This window comes from Sphaeramia orbicularis, chromosome 2 (genome assembly GCF_902148855.1).
Source record: "Sphaeramia orbicularis chromosome 2, fSphaOr1.1, whole genome shotgun sequence".
Classification (NCBI taxonomy): Eukaryota; Metazoa; Chordata; class Actinopteri; order Kurtiformes; family Apogonidae; genus Sphaeramia; species Sphaeramia orbicularis.
Genome location: NC_043958.1, coordinates 28,898,356 through 28,915,156, shown reverse-complemented (window position 1 = coordinate 28,915,156; position 16,801 = coordinate 28,898,356). Strand labels below are relative to the sequence as shown.

At 36.9% G+C, this 16,801-nt stretch overlaps 1 protein-coding gene across 1 annotated transcript; it reads right to left on the bottom strand.

The window, feature by feature from the left end:
• Positions 1-2,976: 2,976 nt before the first annotated feature.
• On the bottom strand, positions 2,977-16,477 carry LOC115433821 (solute carrier family 15 member 1-like). Its single transcript, XM_030155360.1, has 21 exons — positions 16,393-16,477; positions 15,323-15,464; positions 14,896-15,015; positions 14,714-14,813; positions 13,753-13,843; positions 13,588-13,668; positions 12,371-12,453; positions 11,650-11,736; positions 11,398-11,487; positions 9,901-9,945; positions 9,737-9,769; positions 9,539-9,627; positions 8,369-8,450; positions 8,166-8,282; positions 7,944-8,084; positions 7,790-7,836; positions 7,244-7,351; positions 7,045-7,156; positions 6,825-6,959; positions 3,986-4,093; positions 2,977-3,899 (listed from the first exon to the last, which is right to left on the bottom strand). The coding sequence occupies exons 1-21, from the start codon at positions 16,397-16,399 to the stop codon at positions 3,642-3,644; spliced, it is 2,076 nt and encodes a 691-aa protein (XP_030011220.1). The 5' UTR covers positions 16,400-16,477; the 3' UTR covers positions 2,977-3,641.
• Between the last annotated feature and the right edge of the window lie 324 nt (positions 16,478-16,801).

The window sequence follows — 16,801 nt, the reverse complement described above, 5'->3', positions numbered from 1 at the left end:
GCAGACTAAAAAAAAAAGGTTTATGATGCACATGTAGTTTTGGAAGTGTTATTCTCTTTAACAATCCAGGACAATTTTCATCTGAAAGAAGACACAAACACATACGTAGAAGAGCAAAGAAAGGCATTAAAGAAAATAAACAGATAGCACACATTACTCAAACTATTTCTCAGTTGAGTGGGTACAACAGGAAGTGGGTACCCAATGTATGTGAAGAAGATTCATAACAAATAACTTAGGTGATTATGCTCTTGCCAGGAACGTGTTCAGTTTTGTATGTGAAATGACGCAGCCATAATCTAAAACAGAATGAGGGGTGGCAAATCATCAAGGGCCCTGCTACCTAGCAGGGAATTGAGTGGCTTTTGATCAGTCTGCATCAGGAAGTCTATCCCTTTGACTGAAAACATCCACATGCCCAGGTTAGCGTGAGTGCCTCTTTTTCAATTTGTGTATATCTGCGCTCTACTTTTGTCATATTATGTGAAATGAATGCCACCAGGTGCCATTCACCTGTTGGTAGTTTTTGTGACAAGACCCCTCCTAATCCAAAGGAGGAAGTGTCTGCTGCAACTTTTGTTTCTCTGTTCAGGTGGTACTAGGCAAGGACAAATGGGCATGTCTTTGATAGCTTTTATCTTTCCAGGGTCTGCTTCATTGCCCTGTGCTGTAACAACACAGGAACATGACTTTCTGCACTGCAAACTGACTTGTCATTTTTGAGCATCAGTCCCTCCTGCTGCAGCCTTTGGTTGTGGCAAAGGCTCTTGCAAAGACTCTTGGCATCCAACTGTTTTATCCACAGCAGGCAGTATGTGTCCTCTCGGCACATATACTCATTGAGATGAGTCAAATCTGACCATTAGGCTTCGTTAGGCTTAGGGACCATGACCGTTCCTGCGCACCACTCTGGTGGTTCCTCAGTAGGTTCAATCACCCCCATTTTCTCCATCCTCTCCAGTTCTGCTTTGACTTTGTCATGTACATGTCAGTGCAGTGACAATACATAGGGCTTGGCATCATCTTTCAGTTTTATTTTGTACTCCCCTTGTAGAAGTCCCAATCCTGAAAAACTTTGGGGTACAGTTTTTTCATGTCTGACTCCACTGTCTACTGGGTGTACCAATCCTAAGGCTGAAAAGCCCAGCAGAGGAGTGGTCAGTCTCTGTATGACATACGCTGTTTGTGTTGCTATTTTCTTTTTATACTTAAGAACAGCAGTAAACTGACCTGGCCCAGGGCCACATTGGAGTTTTTCTTCTTTGACGAGTGGGCCATGCAGATCTTTTAAGTAGGCAGTGGCTGGAATTACTGTCACGTTCACAATACATATATGTGTGTCTGTACAACTCAAAACTCATTATCAGCATTTACCAGCAATGAATAAATTGAGGTTATGGACAGGTAAGATAATATACCCTTTGTTGTGTATTTTTGTTGATGATTGTCTATATTTTTAGGACCATTTGTTCATTTTGTTCATAATTTTTGTAGCACACCAGAATAGAGACAACAGGAACAGGAGGACCAGTCCAGATCCAGACCAGCCACAGATCAGGACCTGATGATATGGACCAGGAAACACATTAGTTCAGGTAACATCATCAGTTGGATTTAATATTTTACATTGTTAAAGCTCAAGTGCAATGTGATTTCATCTCACATCATCACTAAATGTAAGCCCAGGTGATGGTCTCTGAAGATGCATTTTTCTGCATCTGATCAGAAATGTCCACCACAGTTGTATATTTGGTTTGTTGTGTGTCAGTGGGTGTTACAGTGGATAACCTGGATCTTATTTTGATTGTCTCAGTAAAGACAACAGTGATACAGATCCTCTGTGGAGGTGGCCTGTCTGATGAAGCTGTTCATCCATCAGTGATGGTTTTCCATCAGAACCAGTAGATCCAGAGGTAGATACAAATCCACTTCCTGTCTCCTCAGGGCCCATATTCACAAAATCACATCATGAAATCACTCTTCTACATCGACACAGTGTTACATGATTCTGTCTTGGTGTTTCTAGATGTGGGTGTAGACGACATCGGGGGAGACATCAGTGATGGACCTGTGAGGGACACCAGGACCAGACCCCAGACCAAACTCTCCCACAAAACCCAAAATGACCCCACTGTGGACAAACATTTAACCTGAAACTGTAACTGCACTAAATCACATGAACCTCATTGTTTTCCTCTGTCTTTGTAAAAAAAAGATTCAGTTGGTTTTATCATTTCATGAGTGGATTGTACTTCACTGATCTAGTGGTTCATAGTGGAAGAAGGTGTTTAACCCTTAGGGGTCTGAGCCTGTTTTGGCTGTCTTTCAATACTTCACATTTTGCCTTTATAGAGCACATAAAAAGGGAGGCGTTGTAAGTAGTTGTACATAAAAGGACAACTCAAATTTGTTTGAAAATGTTTTAGAACATTATATGAGCCCTATTAAACACTTTGACCATTCTTCATTTCACGAATGCAGCAAATTTCCTGGGATATTGTCTATAAATGTATGTGTCTATATTATGTAAAGACACAATGACATTGTGACACAGTGAATATTTTAAGTGTAACATAAGAAGACACTGACTCAAAATGTGCTCTACCAAACAGTTAATGTAACTTAAAAGGTTTATACTGACCAGGCATAATATTATGACCACTGACAGCAGAAGTAATATTAAGGATTATTTATTTATTTACATCTTTTAATGGGTTGGTTTTGATGTGGTGTTAGTCATTTATTGGTTTCACCACTTCATCATTAAATGTAGAGAAAGTGTAACAATACCTTTGTGCATTGCTTATCTTTTTTTTTTTTTCTTTCTCTGTTAATTACCACTGATTTTGTCTTAGGGAATGTTTGATTATACCTTGTAAAAATAAAAAGTAAAAAAAAAAATTATAAAAAATCGAAAGAAAGTGACTTTTATTTAGAAGGTATCTTTATTCAAATCTTTCCAAAGCATATGTTAAATAGATAAACACCCTTTCAAATGAAACCTGAGGCAGTACAGATGTTAACCGACAAAGGTTTATGTACATTACAAGGCATTTTTGCAGATTATCATCACAGGCTAAAATGCTGTCTGACTTTGAATGTGGAGTTGGACTGAATGAAACAGCCCTTGATTATGAGATGTTATCCTGGAGCAGATGTACATCATGTATAAGTAGAACTGACAATATATTACAATACATACAACACTGTGTTTGGAAATAAATACAAATTGGAATATTTTTTTTATGCCAATACATTACAAAAGACTATCAAACACGTGATTGCATAAAGACATGGCAACACAGTGCAAAAATAAATTTACAACATTGAGAGCAACAAATCACAACTAATAAAGATTCAGGGGTTTTAATTATGTGACCAACCTGTGGAAAATTCTCCTATTTGACTCTAAAATTGTTCCCTTTAGTTTGAATTTTACTAACACTGTCCACCAAGAGCTTCACACCTAAGCCCTTGTTTTGGTGTTCCTCAAACTCAGATGGTCCATCTGTTTGAACCACTACATGTCCAACAGAATGCCAGATTTCACACCCAAATGAACAACTTCCAGCTGCAGGCGCCCTCTGACACAGAACCAAGCAGCAGTCATATACCAAGAAAGGCATTAAAGAAGAGAGGGGTTAAATCCTGGTCTGTTTGGTTTCCTCATCACTGGAGCTAGAGCTGGAGTGGGAGGCCTTCCTTTTCTCATTGTGGTTCTCAACTGAATCCTTCTTCACCATCTCAATACTCTTCCTCTTCTCCTTCTCGTCAGGCTCCCTCTTGGTAAATTGAGCTTCTATGGCGGTTGGGTCGATATAGGTGTAGAAATAGGCCTGGATGGCAAAAATGATACACACCAGCACCAGCAGAGAGGCAAAGAGGATGTACTCGGCCCACTAGGAACACAAACACATGCTGGAGTTTAGCCATGTTTACTATAAATGCATACAGTTCTGCTCAGTGGACGATGGTGTCCACTCACCTGTTCTTCAAGTGTAGCTGCTTCAGCAACAATAAGTACAATGATGTTACCCACGGCAACAGTTAACAGCCACCCAGCCTGCAGCACAGACTTCATGTTGCTGGGTGCCTACAGATCAGAAGAAGAATATTCCATGACACATTGAAGAAATAGAGCTGTACTGACTGAGAGTAAAAGTGGAGGTGGAATGAAAGTCAGTGTTTTCAACCATGTACTTTTTTCTAACTTGATTAAAACTGTATGAATGAATAAATAAATAAATAAATGTTGTGCTGCTTTTTAGACTACGACATTTGTCAGACCTGAAAGTTTAAACATCCTTTTATGGGATATGAAAAATCTCCAACTTACAGTAAATAAATTCTTTAAAATCCCTCTTGGACGTGATGGAAAATATATTGTCTTACTGAATATGGTCGATTACAGTTTATAAAGTAGTGCAAATGAGCCCAATGCACATTGATAAAATGCAACACACACATGAAAGAAACTGTAATCATACTGTAAAATATGTAAAATTCTGGCAGCAATAATTTTTCCGCATAAAGATACTCTTTCTCTAGTTTTATCATTAAAACCAGTGATTTTGCTGTTACGGTGACACAGCAATACTAAACACAACAACAAATTAGAAATAGACTACCTTCAAAGGTATTTTTGAATTTAAAACGCTAAGAATTATGCCTTTAAGAATTTGTTCAAAGGTATGACTACTGGGGGATGATAAACCTAATGACCATGTAAGATTCATATCACATTATGAGGTAAATGTCACTCCCACTTTGTAGCCTGGCTTGTTACACACAGATCATCTTAAAGGGAGCTGGGATCTGTATTTTTTACAAAGCTACTGTAACCATATGATAGATAAATACAGTCAAATACGTGTACAGCTACAGTGACAGTTAACACTCCTCATCCAGCTCTGCACTATACTGACGAGAATCCCAGCTCTTTTAAGAGAGCTGGTCCTTACGTTCTCAGCTCACTAAAAAGAGTGGGCTCTTTCGGCTCCCAAGTGGCTCCTCTGTTGTTCTTGTTGCTTAAATTAATTGATCACTAAAAATAATGTCAAATTATGTGTAACATGGATTACTAATGTTCAAAACACACATTATATCAAATGTTTATTATCTATAGACCTAGAAAGCGCCAAAATTACATTTTAAAGTACAAAAACAAATACCTTGCATTCTGTACAATGTTGTGGTGCTATCTTTCTCTCTCACGCTCTTTGTAGCATCTTCAACTGTTTCTCATCTCCTTCCTTCTGTCTCTCTCTCTTTGCATACTGAGTGCAGATCTTATGGACTTACTTGATATAATGGATTTATTTCCTACAAATAACTCAACTTCACCATGTCAAGGAATCATATACATGTACTCCAATATGTGTGTATGGCATCCTACATCTAAATTGCATTACCATTAACACTTTTAAAACAGAGGAGAATGGGCTATAATAAAACATGTTGCAGCACCCATGTGCTGCAACACATGTGCATGTCTGTGTTGGTACAATGAATCATGTGACTTTGTTAAGCCGACCAAGTCCTCCCCCACTATGTTTAAACATTTCAGAATTCTTCAACCGTCCCTGAATCACAGCAGTGAAAGGACCAATTTCATCATCATCAGGCCCGGCTGGGACGGCCTACATCTTAATGGGATCAGCACTGGCTGTGCCTCATAAAAAGGTTCAGCACTGGACAGCACCAAGACAGCTCTGTCCTGCGTACAGGCAGAAGATGGTGGGAGTGATTCTCTGCCCAGTTAAAGCTTGAACTCCACAAATTAACAGCATGCATATCAGGTAAATCCTGACAAATGCCACCATTTGCAGAAACAGGTTGCCAGTTTGCTTGAGAACAGCATTGCAGAGCCTAGCTGTAGTTTGTGGAGCTCACTGTGTCTCTGTAGCTTCTAAATCTGATGCCTCAGACCAGTTTTGTACCGACTTTCGAAAGGGCACAATGTAGTAGAGCAAACACAGAACAGAAAAGGTCTGACTTGGGATAAAATAGAGAAAAAAAAGTGCCTCCGGCACCCAGGCAGGAGCTAATTCTTTCAAGTAAGATAAGAGCCAGCTCATGAGAACAGTTAAATTTGCAACTACATTTTTTTTTTAACTTGTCTTGCCCTGCATTATAACAGCAGAATGGTGGTTTGGCTGCCTTGTTGAGCGTAACAAATTTGCTTTGCCAAGGGGAACTTCATAAAATGTATTCTGGATTTTGTTAGGGATAAAAAAATCCACAACCAACACATCACTACTGCACTGGCCAACTGTTAGCGGTAACCATTAGCCTGCACAGTGGCCAAATGACTACATACTCTCCAAAATGATGGGAGTTATAACACAGTTCTTATGTTTTAACTTTAAAGCACATGTTCTCACATATATCTAATCACCAGTGACATCAACTTATAAACTCAGTTAATAATGTACTGAACACACCCAAAAAAACTCGGGATGAGTTGAAATGAGTCTCCAAACATGTAATCCATCCACTGGTTTGTCACATTTCTCTCCTTTGGAGAATGTACAGTCATTTTGACTCACTAAAGCTAGAATAATGCACTATTTAGAGACACTTTTCCCTTACACATTATCTGCTTGTTTGTTAGAAACTGGAAATGTGTGGATCTAACAAGTTTTTCCTTGAATAGGATTGTTCTTTTCCTTTATATATCACAAATACAGGATTTTCTTGTTTTTTGAGGCTCTTTTATAGACGGGGCACTAGAGGACTGGCAGTACGAAACAAGTTTACCCTACAGACTTTATATCAACCTCAAAACACAATAATCATTTTATGGGAAATTTAAAACCCTCTACCTGTGAATAGGAGAACTCCAGTCCTGTGACAGAGAACACCACCTCTCCTGCAGTGATGAGGAAATACTGGGGGATCAGCCAGGCCATATGGATGCTGTTGGGACTGATGTCCATCTCTGACTCAATGCCTCCACACTACAGGACACAGACATGTTCTCAGTACGTTATCTCAACCTGAAAGGCTTCATACATGCAATGCTTGTGCTCAAGATGTACTTACTTCTTGTCCAAATGTTAAAGAAGGTGGGATGATCAGGGTGTATGAACTGCCAAAGCCCAGTGTTAGCTGGTAGGTACACGTCTGCACACCATCACTGATACCAAACACTGCACTGGAAATAAGAAAGAAAACAATAGACTCAGAGCAAAGAAGTTTTTCTTACAGAGCTATAACCTTCAAATTGAAGAAGTAGACTTACTTTCCCTTTTTGACATTAATGTAACCGGACATGTTGTTGGTGACGATGCTCTCAAAAAGCTCATTACCCACTGTGACATTCAATAGTTTTTCAAAACCATTCAGGAATCTGGGGAGAAAATGTCACCGCTTAGCATCTTCTACATACAACATCTAAAGTATCACCAAACATTTGAGAAGAGGAGGTCCTTTCAGTTGAGTGATGACTTAAGACTGTTTTTATTCATGAGTGAAGGAAAACCACAGTGGACACAGAGAAAACACAGAAGACAAGACGTACTCCACAGAAATACACAACCACAAATTAACCAAAGAAGAAAGATAAATGATAAGTTAAGGGCAGGGTGTCTACAGGCATAAATCACTTAAAAATAATGATTTTTTATTAAACTCTCAAGGTAATTTATGATGAAATTTAAGGCTGGTTTGGAGGTAGTGTGCGGGCACCATCCACTCTTTGTGGATCTGACCCAAAGACAGAGACAAAACAAAATGAAAAGAAGTAAAAATATGTCCATTATCCTTGACTGATACACTAAATACTTGCCTGATAGCATTAGCACCCTGCTCTGGTTTGGTCTTGAGGTCTGAAAACTGCACATAGAAATGGACTTTAAATGCACATCTTGGTACTTTAAAATAAAATAGATATAATCAATAAATAAAAACGGATCCATATAATCTTAAAGAAGTTTATATACCATCTGATATCTGGGCTCACGTCCATCTTTAATAATGACCAGTGTACTTCTATTCCCATCTGGTAAACTGACAGCTTGATCGACCCCAGGTCCCAAATTCAAAATAAATGAATCATCGAAGGTCAGGTAGTCGTCACTGGCCTAGAAAAAACAGTGAATATGAGCATCTTAATCAGACCTAATTTGTTTTGAATTCTGCGGCTACTTGGAGTCTTGGTTAACCTTAAAAGGCAGCAGTTCCAGGTCGTTCTGTCCAGCTTTGATTGTCAGCGATGTGTTCAGCATATTGATGAACTTCGCCTGGCTTTGAGTCTTTGATGGGAATGTAGGCAGTGTGTTCTACAAGAGGAAGACCAAAGAATAGTGCTTCATTAGCTTCAGTGTTTTCAGTCACCTGCGTGCATCCTTTTATGTGTTAAACTCACATCGATCTGGATCTGAACCAGAGCAGCAGCAACGAATGCAAGAGCAGCGAGGAACATTCCCACTGTCATCCTCTTCAGTGGACTGAGGCACACAAACACAAATACAGTTTAGTCATTCTCTCATTTTATCATGTTCAAGAGGAAAATTTCTGCCTTGTGTCCAGTCAAGTTGGAGTTTACATCCATCATATAAATCCTACACATAGTGCAGACTTTGAGGGAATTTATTACAAAGAATTACACGTATACTTTAGTGAAATGAAGGTTCGTGATATATTGACATATGTGGCTTAATATATTGAGGCCAGTTTTATAAAGGTGAATTTAAGAAGCCGTGTGTTGTACCTTAAAATAACAACAACAACAACAAAAATGACGTAAAAGTATCTTGTTATATCAACAATGTCAACGAGCTGTGTGTATGTGTGTAAAGCTGAAAGGACAAAATGATGAGGAGGACAAAAAAATGTGAAATATAAACAAGAATTCCAGAGAAATGAGTAGAGCAACAGCCCAATGTGTCTCTGCGAATGTTAATGACCAGTAGAGGGAGTAGTGAATCCAGTTGTTGGTTTCAAATAGTGATGAAAAATAATGCTAAGGCCAAGTGGAGGATGACAGCTGGTAAGAAACAGCTTTAAGTTATGCAGGCTAACTTATGATACCATGTTAACAGCCACTTTAATTAATAAAAAAAATGTGCTAATTTTGCAAAAGGAAGGAAAACCTGGGTCCTAATTATAATTTATTATGGATTGTGGAACAGGAAACCAACAAGAAAAAAATAGGAAAGCAATGAAGAGGCAGTTATTTTTTCAAAGGTAATTTAACTATAAAGTCAGGTCACATTATGTGGCTTTAGTACCTGAATTTTGCCCAAAAATTATTGTAAATTTAAAATATTAAATTCAATTTAATATTATTGTAAGTTTAAATTCTTCCTGAAAATGAGCTGTGACATGATGAGCCTTTTTAAACGAATTATTCAAAGTAAATGAGTCCGACTTAGACAATCAAGACCTAAACTTTCTATCATTTCACTCCTGATTTGTGTAAAAAAAAAAGATAACTAAATATGTTTTACAGAACATCATGATGTGAACTGAGGCTAAGTCTTGATGTTTTTGTTCTGAAATGTCACTCTTTTCCTATAATAAAAAATAAACTCACCTGAAGTTTAATTTGCACTTGGCAATCAGCGGGTAGATGATACTATCCATAATCGGTACCAAAACCAGGATCAAGATTGGGTTAACGGTCTGATGGAGGAAGGTGTATCACTGTTTAGCCACCTCAAATCAACAGCATTGAGACATAAGCATCATAAACAACTTAAAACGTTAAAACAGAAAAGAATTTATATCTCACCTGCATCTGATCTGGCTGGATTGTGAGAATTCCCTGTTGAAGAAAAAGAACAAGTCATTTAGTAAATAGCTTCACTTTTTGGTTCGTTCTCACAGCTTTATATAGTGGAAAAAATAAAAGTTTTTTTCTTTAATTGAAAAAACAAACCACAAAAAATCAATTACAAAGTCGCCATTCATGGTGGTGGCCTGGAGAGTCCATCTGGAACCCTGTGGATGAGACACACTGGCTTTAAATCTGTCTCTGGACTCTGCAAATACAGTTCTGAAATACCACGTCTACACTAGGATATTATTGAATTGGGAAAACCACCCTCATTTTTGAAATGTTGAGCTCTTGTCTCATATTCATATTTTCATGTCAAACCCAAATGTTTTCCATCCATAGCAAAAATAAAGGAACTGTTCTCACTTTTCCCATTTCTTTTGGAGGGGAGTGTATTTGATATGATTCATTCTTTGATCCTTTTTTTTTTTTTTTTTTTTTTAAATCTTTTTCAGCTTCTAAAAAACAGCAAAAAGAATGAAAGGTATAATATCTCTGATGCGGGGATGAAAACAATTAGAGTACAATTTTGAGGTACATGAGTTTTAGCGTGTCATGCTGCTTTACTTTACACTCCAACTCCACAACATCTCAAATACTGTACATTATAGTCTCCTACATTGATCTGACAGATTTAGATACTTTTCATATGAAGATTGGATGACTTATAATAAAACAAGCTGTTAAAAGTTATCACATTGTTTTCTGCTAATATCCACCTTGACCCAGAAAGACCCAGTGCTACTTTTGTGGCAGTTTACAAATAAATTGTTCCCTCTATTTAACCTTTCTTAAGTCATTTACAACCATTTATTGCAATATTATCCTCTGTATTTTGCATTTTTTCAATGAAAATCAGGTATTTTCCCATATTTAATTCACTGATCATGTAGATGTTTATAAAAGCTCAGATTAAAGTGGTGTATGAGTTTCGTCACCAATTTTTCATCAAATCTGTAAAACCCGAGTCATAGCCTAAGCATCACGAATCCGTGAGTCTTTCCGTGATTACTCACAGTGAACAATTTTGAAGTGTACTCCACCATAAACATATCATTTGTCTAAAAAACAGAGCCGGCAGGTCAGTTGGGCATTTTCGGAAATTTGTCGCAATTTGCACTGTGGGAAGTAGAGCTCTACGTAGCCGAATTATACAGCTCGGAAACAGAGAAAAATGAAGAAAATATGACTTTTTCAAGAAAATACATCATTAATTGAACATAAACCAAGTGTTCCTATCCACTGTCATTGATCAAACTCCATGGGATTTACTGGTGAATCAATGTTGTAGAAGATGACGGTTTTTCCACAGTAACTATGGAGCCTCTGAACGTCCAAATGGGTCATATCTGATGACCATGAATAGATGACAAACTGCATTTTACACCAATTATTTACATGTATTGGTAAGATTAGTGGATCAACAGGTATTAAACAGTTTAGGTCAGTCGATAGTTTTGGTAGGCAGGGGCTGTTTGGGTCTTTATGGGTTAATCCAAGTGGGATTTTAAATGCAGGACTTTTACTTGTAGAGTATTTTTACACTACTGTATTGGTACTTTTGCTCAACTAAAGAATTTGGATGTTTCTTAGTAAACTGGTAAAGTTGTCCATACCTGCTGGTCAAACAGAGCCCAGAACATTGGCAGTGGAATGTAGAGGAACAGAACCTTCAACACCATCTTCACCTGGGCAATCAGAAGTTTCTGCAACAATAGAGTAAAAAGGATTATTTGGTGTACAATATATGAAAAAAACAAAAGTGGAAAAAGCCTGATGCTGATGAATCAACAGTGTAGTAGGTATTTTGTGTACAGAAATCTTCCGATATATTGTACATGCCACTGGTAATATATTTGTGTCCTTACGTCATATCTCTCCTCTGCCCAGTCCATCCAGTGTTCTCTCTTCGGGTACTGAGAAGAACGATGCCTGAAGCGGTTCTGGATTGCAAACTGCAGATAACAGAAAATATCATTTTTCAGTATTCTGCAAATTCATGGCTGGGTAAATCCACTTCAAATCAACCAGACCATCTTTGATTTGAATGACTTATTTGATACTTGAATGTATATTGTTTGGGTAAAAGTACCTACTTCATATTTTGTGCATAAATGCCATGTTCTTTCCAATGATATAACTGTTTTTATGCTGGAACTTAAATATACTTAAACTTAAACATAGGTGTGGAATGATTTTCTATTTTTTATTTTTTAATTTTTAATGCCTTATAAATCTGAAAAAAATCTCAGTCACCTCAGTAGTACATCAGAAAGAGATTTTAAAACTTCAGTGTGGAGATGCCTAAAATTGCTCTGAAGCGCAACCAACAATCTCTTTTTATAGTTTTCAGCAAGTTATAATTTGAGTATGTGACCATGGATCTGTTCTACTTAAAGACATCTTGTGCCCGAAAACAACTCCTGAAAATTTCATGCATTTATCACACATTTATAACTATGTTCATGACTTACTAAACATAGCATCTTTTTCTGAATTTGTATGACATTAACAATGTTCCTTTTCTGAAAGTATGAAAGTAACTGGAGTTAGTCACGCAGGAGACCTTTAGCTCTTGGACTCACTTACTCCAATACACTTGCAGACTCTGACCATGATGTTGCCTTGAGGTGCAGTCTTAGTGTACATTCCACTTCCAACTATGAACACGACTGCAGACGTAAACAAAAAAAGGCATGTTTATTACAATTAAAGATCTCACAGTTTGTCACAGGACCACATGCAAATGATCAAGAAATAAGCATGTAGATCTGCTTTACTGCACTCAATAAAAGATACTTTATGGAGGAAGTTATTAAAGAGCTTTGTTTAAGGTTAATAAATCAATGCTTAATATCAATATAAGTGTTCTAAATCATTGTAATAAATCATTAATTAATAACGAATGAATCCATCGCTTACAAATTATAAGACATATACATATATATATATATATATATATATATATATATATATATATATATGTGTGTGTGTGTGTGTGTGTGTATGTGTGTGTATATATATAAATCAAAATCAACAAATTATTTGAACAGCTTTTCTACAGTGTAAAATTATATACCACACTAATACTAAATATACAAATAAAACGCACCAAAACCACTGTGAAAACATGCTGGTGCCTGCACCACCTTTAGAGTGTTTTTTAAACTATCATATCTTGGGTTTCAGAATGCACTGATTCATTTGACTGAACATGCATAGAAGATACAGAGACATTCCCAGGATGTCTATTAAAAATGACTTGTATATTATTTCATATGATTGATATATGAGTAAAATGACTTGTATATTATTTTATATGATTGATATATGAGTAAAATGACTTGTATATTATTTTATATGATTGATATATGAGTAAAATGACTTGTATATTATTCCCATGGCAGTTTACCAAGGATGCACCTATGACATGGAAAAAAAACAGATGAAACCTGTTAAATATGCCAGGTGTTCTAACAATTTTGGCCAACATGATATATGTTCTGTTAAATATATGCATCAGGACAGAGCATGTGGCTGTTTTCTCTCGGAAAACAGAGCTATAATGTAAACTTTCAACTGATCAGCACATGAAGATTATAACACAGTCCATTTTGGCTGAAGGTGAAACCTTAATGATCCCATAATAAAGGATTGTGTGAATGATGACTTTCAGGCTTGGTGCTAATTTGTTATTATTGTGTTAATAGTGTTCTGGTTCCCCCTGCTGTTGAATATCACTATTACATAACCTTTTTATTATATAAGTGTGAACAGACCAGGAGTGAAAAAAACTGAATTCTTACTCAAAGCGACCACCATCAGAGCTGCAGGAACACCGAAGGCCAGAGGGTAGCACTGCTGCTTGACAGCACCACATTCATAGGCTGGAAACCATTAAAGACACATTCAAGTTTCACAATACATTTTTGGTTTTTCAAGCTCTTAAATGAACTTGCACCCTGTCCTACCTCTGAGGACGGGTGTGATGATGGTAGACAGCAAACTGCCTGCATTGATGGACAGGTAGAATATGGAGAAGAAGGTGCTTCTTTGCTTCTCCTGTCAGACACAACGAGTGAAACACAGTGCATTTTAACTTGTTTTACTGTGCGGGACAAATGGCTTTAAAGGGATTTAATGCATTCTTATCTCAGCATCACATTTCACTGGTATCATTAATATTATGAGGTAATCTTTGTCCCTGGCCTTGAACAGTGTAATAAAATCAGAGAGACAGCTGTACCTGTGCTTATTAGTTAATGAACAACCAGCTGGAATGAAGCACAGATATAAGAAGTGCTGACAAGATGCAGATGATAACTGAGAGAGAAGTCTATGTGTGTGTGCCATGCCATACACACATGGTCTGGGAGAACGCTGTGGTTATTTATCAAAGGAAATGAAAATGCCACAACTGACAGAAGAAATTATTTTTTCGATTTAGATGAAAACAAAAACTAAAGCATTCAAAATAGGACACTTTTTTAAGCTTTGTAAATCTAACATCATAACATCATATAAACATTCTTACACTAACAAGAACTCAACTACAACCAGTTAATTCCTGGAACTAACAGGAATTGTTCCAATATCTGTCTTAATTATTATTTATCCTTTGTGCCACAGTTGTGGCAGCAGCCATTGCCTTATTTTATATTTTCTTTTTAATTTTGGAGTTTTAATTATTTTTTTCAATAGATTTGTTTCTTGTTCATTTTGATGGACATTTTTATCTTGATTTTATTTTTTACTTGTTTTTAACTCACTTGTTTATGTGTTTGTCTGAATCGGGTTTGTTTTTTTCTTTTGTTGATTGTTTTCTTCATCATTACCTCTTTTGTGCAGGAATGAAAAGAGCAATCTAAATGTTTTTACACTTTTCTGTTCTGATTTTCTTCATTTATTTAATGAGCTACAATGATGTCTAACCTGGTGGTCTTCAAACTGGTCTCCACCGAACGCAGCCACGCAGGGTTTAATGCCACCTGTTCCCAGAGCGATGAGCAACAAGCCCACCATGGACAGAGCTCTGAGGATTGTACATACAGTCAGAATCAATGTGTGTTTGTTGTATTTCTCCTGTTGTACAAGTCTCAGTGTGTGGGACTCACATGTGGAAGGTCATGTTGTCAGGGGTCCCATCTTTATTTGTATCTGTGATGTCACTGATGGCGCTGATAGCCATGATGACCTGGCCCACCGCGTAAACAATGGACAGGTAGATGATAGTCCTGAGGAGGAGGAGGAGCAAAGAATTTAACAGGTGCTCAAACAAGATGATCCAACTTGATGTATATCAAGTTGGATCATCCAGAGATGAAATTTAACAGTTGATTCTGAGAGATAGACTTCAATCAATCAATCAATCAATCAAATTTTATTTATATAGTGCCAAATCATAACAAAAATTATTTCATGACACTTTACATATAGAGCTGGTCAAAACCAGACTTTCAAGCCAGTTTACAGAAACCCAACAGGGAGCAAACACTGGGAGCAAACACATCTCAAAACATGCTTAAACATCTGAAAACTCACTTGAATTTTCCAAGCCATGAGTCGGCGACAATGGCTCCGAGGATTGGTGTCAAGTAGCAGAGAGCTACGAAGGTGTGGTAGATGGTAGTGGCAAAATCATCGTCCCATTTGAGGAAGTACTTGAAGTACAACACCAGCACAGCTGCAGACACAAGACAGAAACACTCAGACCATTTGCAATTTCTGTCAGCCTGCCCCCAGGGCAGCTGTGGCTACAGGTGTAGTTTACCACCACCAGAGGGGGAGTGTGAGAGCGAATGAATAATGGGCCAAAAATGTAAAGCACTTTGGGTGCCCAGAAAAGCGCTATAGAAATTCAATCCATTATTATTATTATTTCAGTTCAATTCAATTTTATTTATAGAGCCCAATATCACAACAAAGTTGCCTCACAGGGTTTTACAGAAATTGTTTTTAGTTAAATAATATAAGTGAATATATTCAATTACAAATGAAAATGTTCTACATCCACTCACTTAAGTAACTATGCACTTATGGAAATGCAAGCTTTGTTCATTTTGTTAATTATTGTCTTCTTTTGCACATTTTTGTGATATTTTTGCTCATATTTGTTCAATATATTAATTATTTTCTTCATTTTTTGTTAATGTCTTTTCATTTTCTTGATTATTTTCCCCATGTTTTGTTCATTACTGTTCTTTTTCTTGATTATTTCATTCATTTTTAATTTTCTTAATTAGTTTCTAAGCATTCCTCTTTCATCGTCTTAATTATATTGTACATTTTTGTTAATTTTTTTGTTGGTCTGTCTTTATTCTTTGTTCACTACTGCTCATTAAATTATTATTTTGTTCATTTTCTTGATTATTTTTCAGCATGGTCTTTTAATTACTATTCATTGTCTTGATCATTCTGTTCATTGTTCTCCTTTTTCTGTTCATTACTGTTCACTTTCTTTATAATTTTGTTCATTTTCTTAGTCTTAGCCATCACACAAGTACATTGGACCAAAAAGTTCAATAATTGCCTTTAAAATGTGGTGAAATAGAAGGATAAATATGCTGTAATGAAAATGCTTGAGTATAATGAGTAAACAAAACCCAGCTCACCTCGCATGCCATAGTAGGAGAATCGCTCACAGAATTCGTTGACCACAATAAAAAAGATGCTTATTGGATAGCCGCAGACTGTGGCCTGTGAAAAGGAAAGTTTGCATGTTCTGTACATGTGGGATGTTGGTAACAGTGCATAAAAAGAAAAAGACTGCTGGACTTACACTTTTTGACTTGTGCTTCTTGACCTGGTCTTTGCCTGCAGAAATAAGTTCACACACATTCTAAGCGCACATTTTCTTGCATCAGACTGTATAGATGTAGCAGTAGTTTTATCTCACTAGAATAAATTCTAAAATACAAAGAAGGTACAAAGAAGCCTCTCCTTCCAGAGTGGGACTCACCTCCCATAGCTGCTGTGTATCAACTTTAGATCCTTTCCTTAACTGGAAAAAAAAGATGGAGA

Bases quoted from the DNA above. Each gene is read 5' to 3' on its own strand.
- LOC115433821 (XM_030155360.1), bottom strand. The intron at 13,669-13,752 runs GTAGGACAGGGT...AATGGTTTCCAG, and splicing joins CATCACACCCGTCCTCAGAG to CCTATGAATGTGGTGCTGTC. The intron at 4,094-6,824 runs GTAGAGGGTTTT...TCTGATCTGTAG, and splicing joins TGGAGTTCTCCTATTCACAG to GCACCCAGCAACATGAAGTC.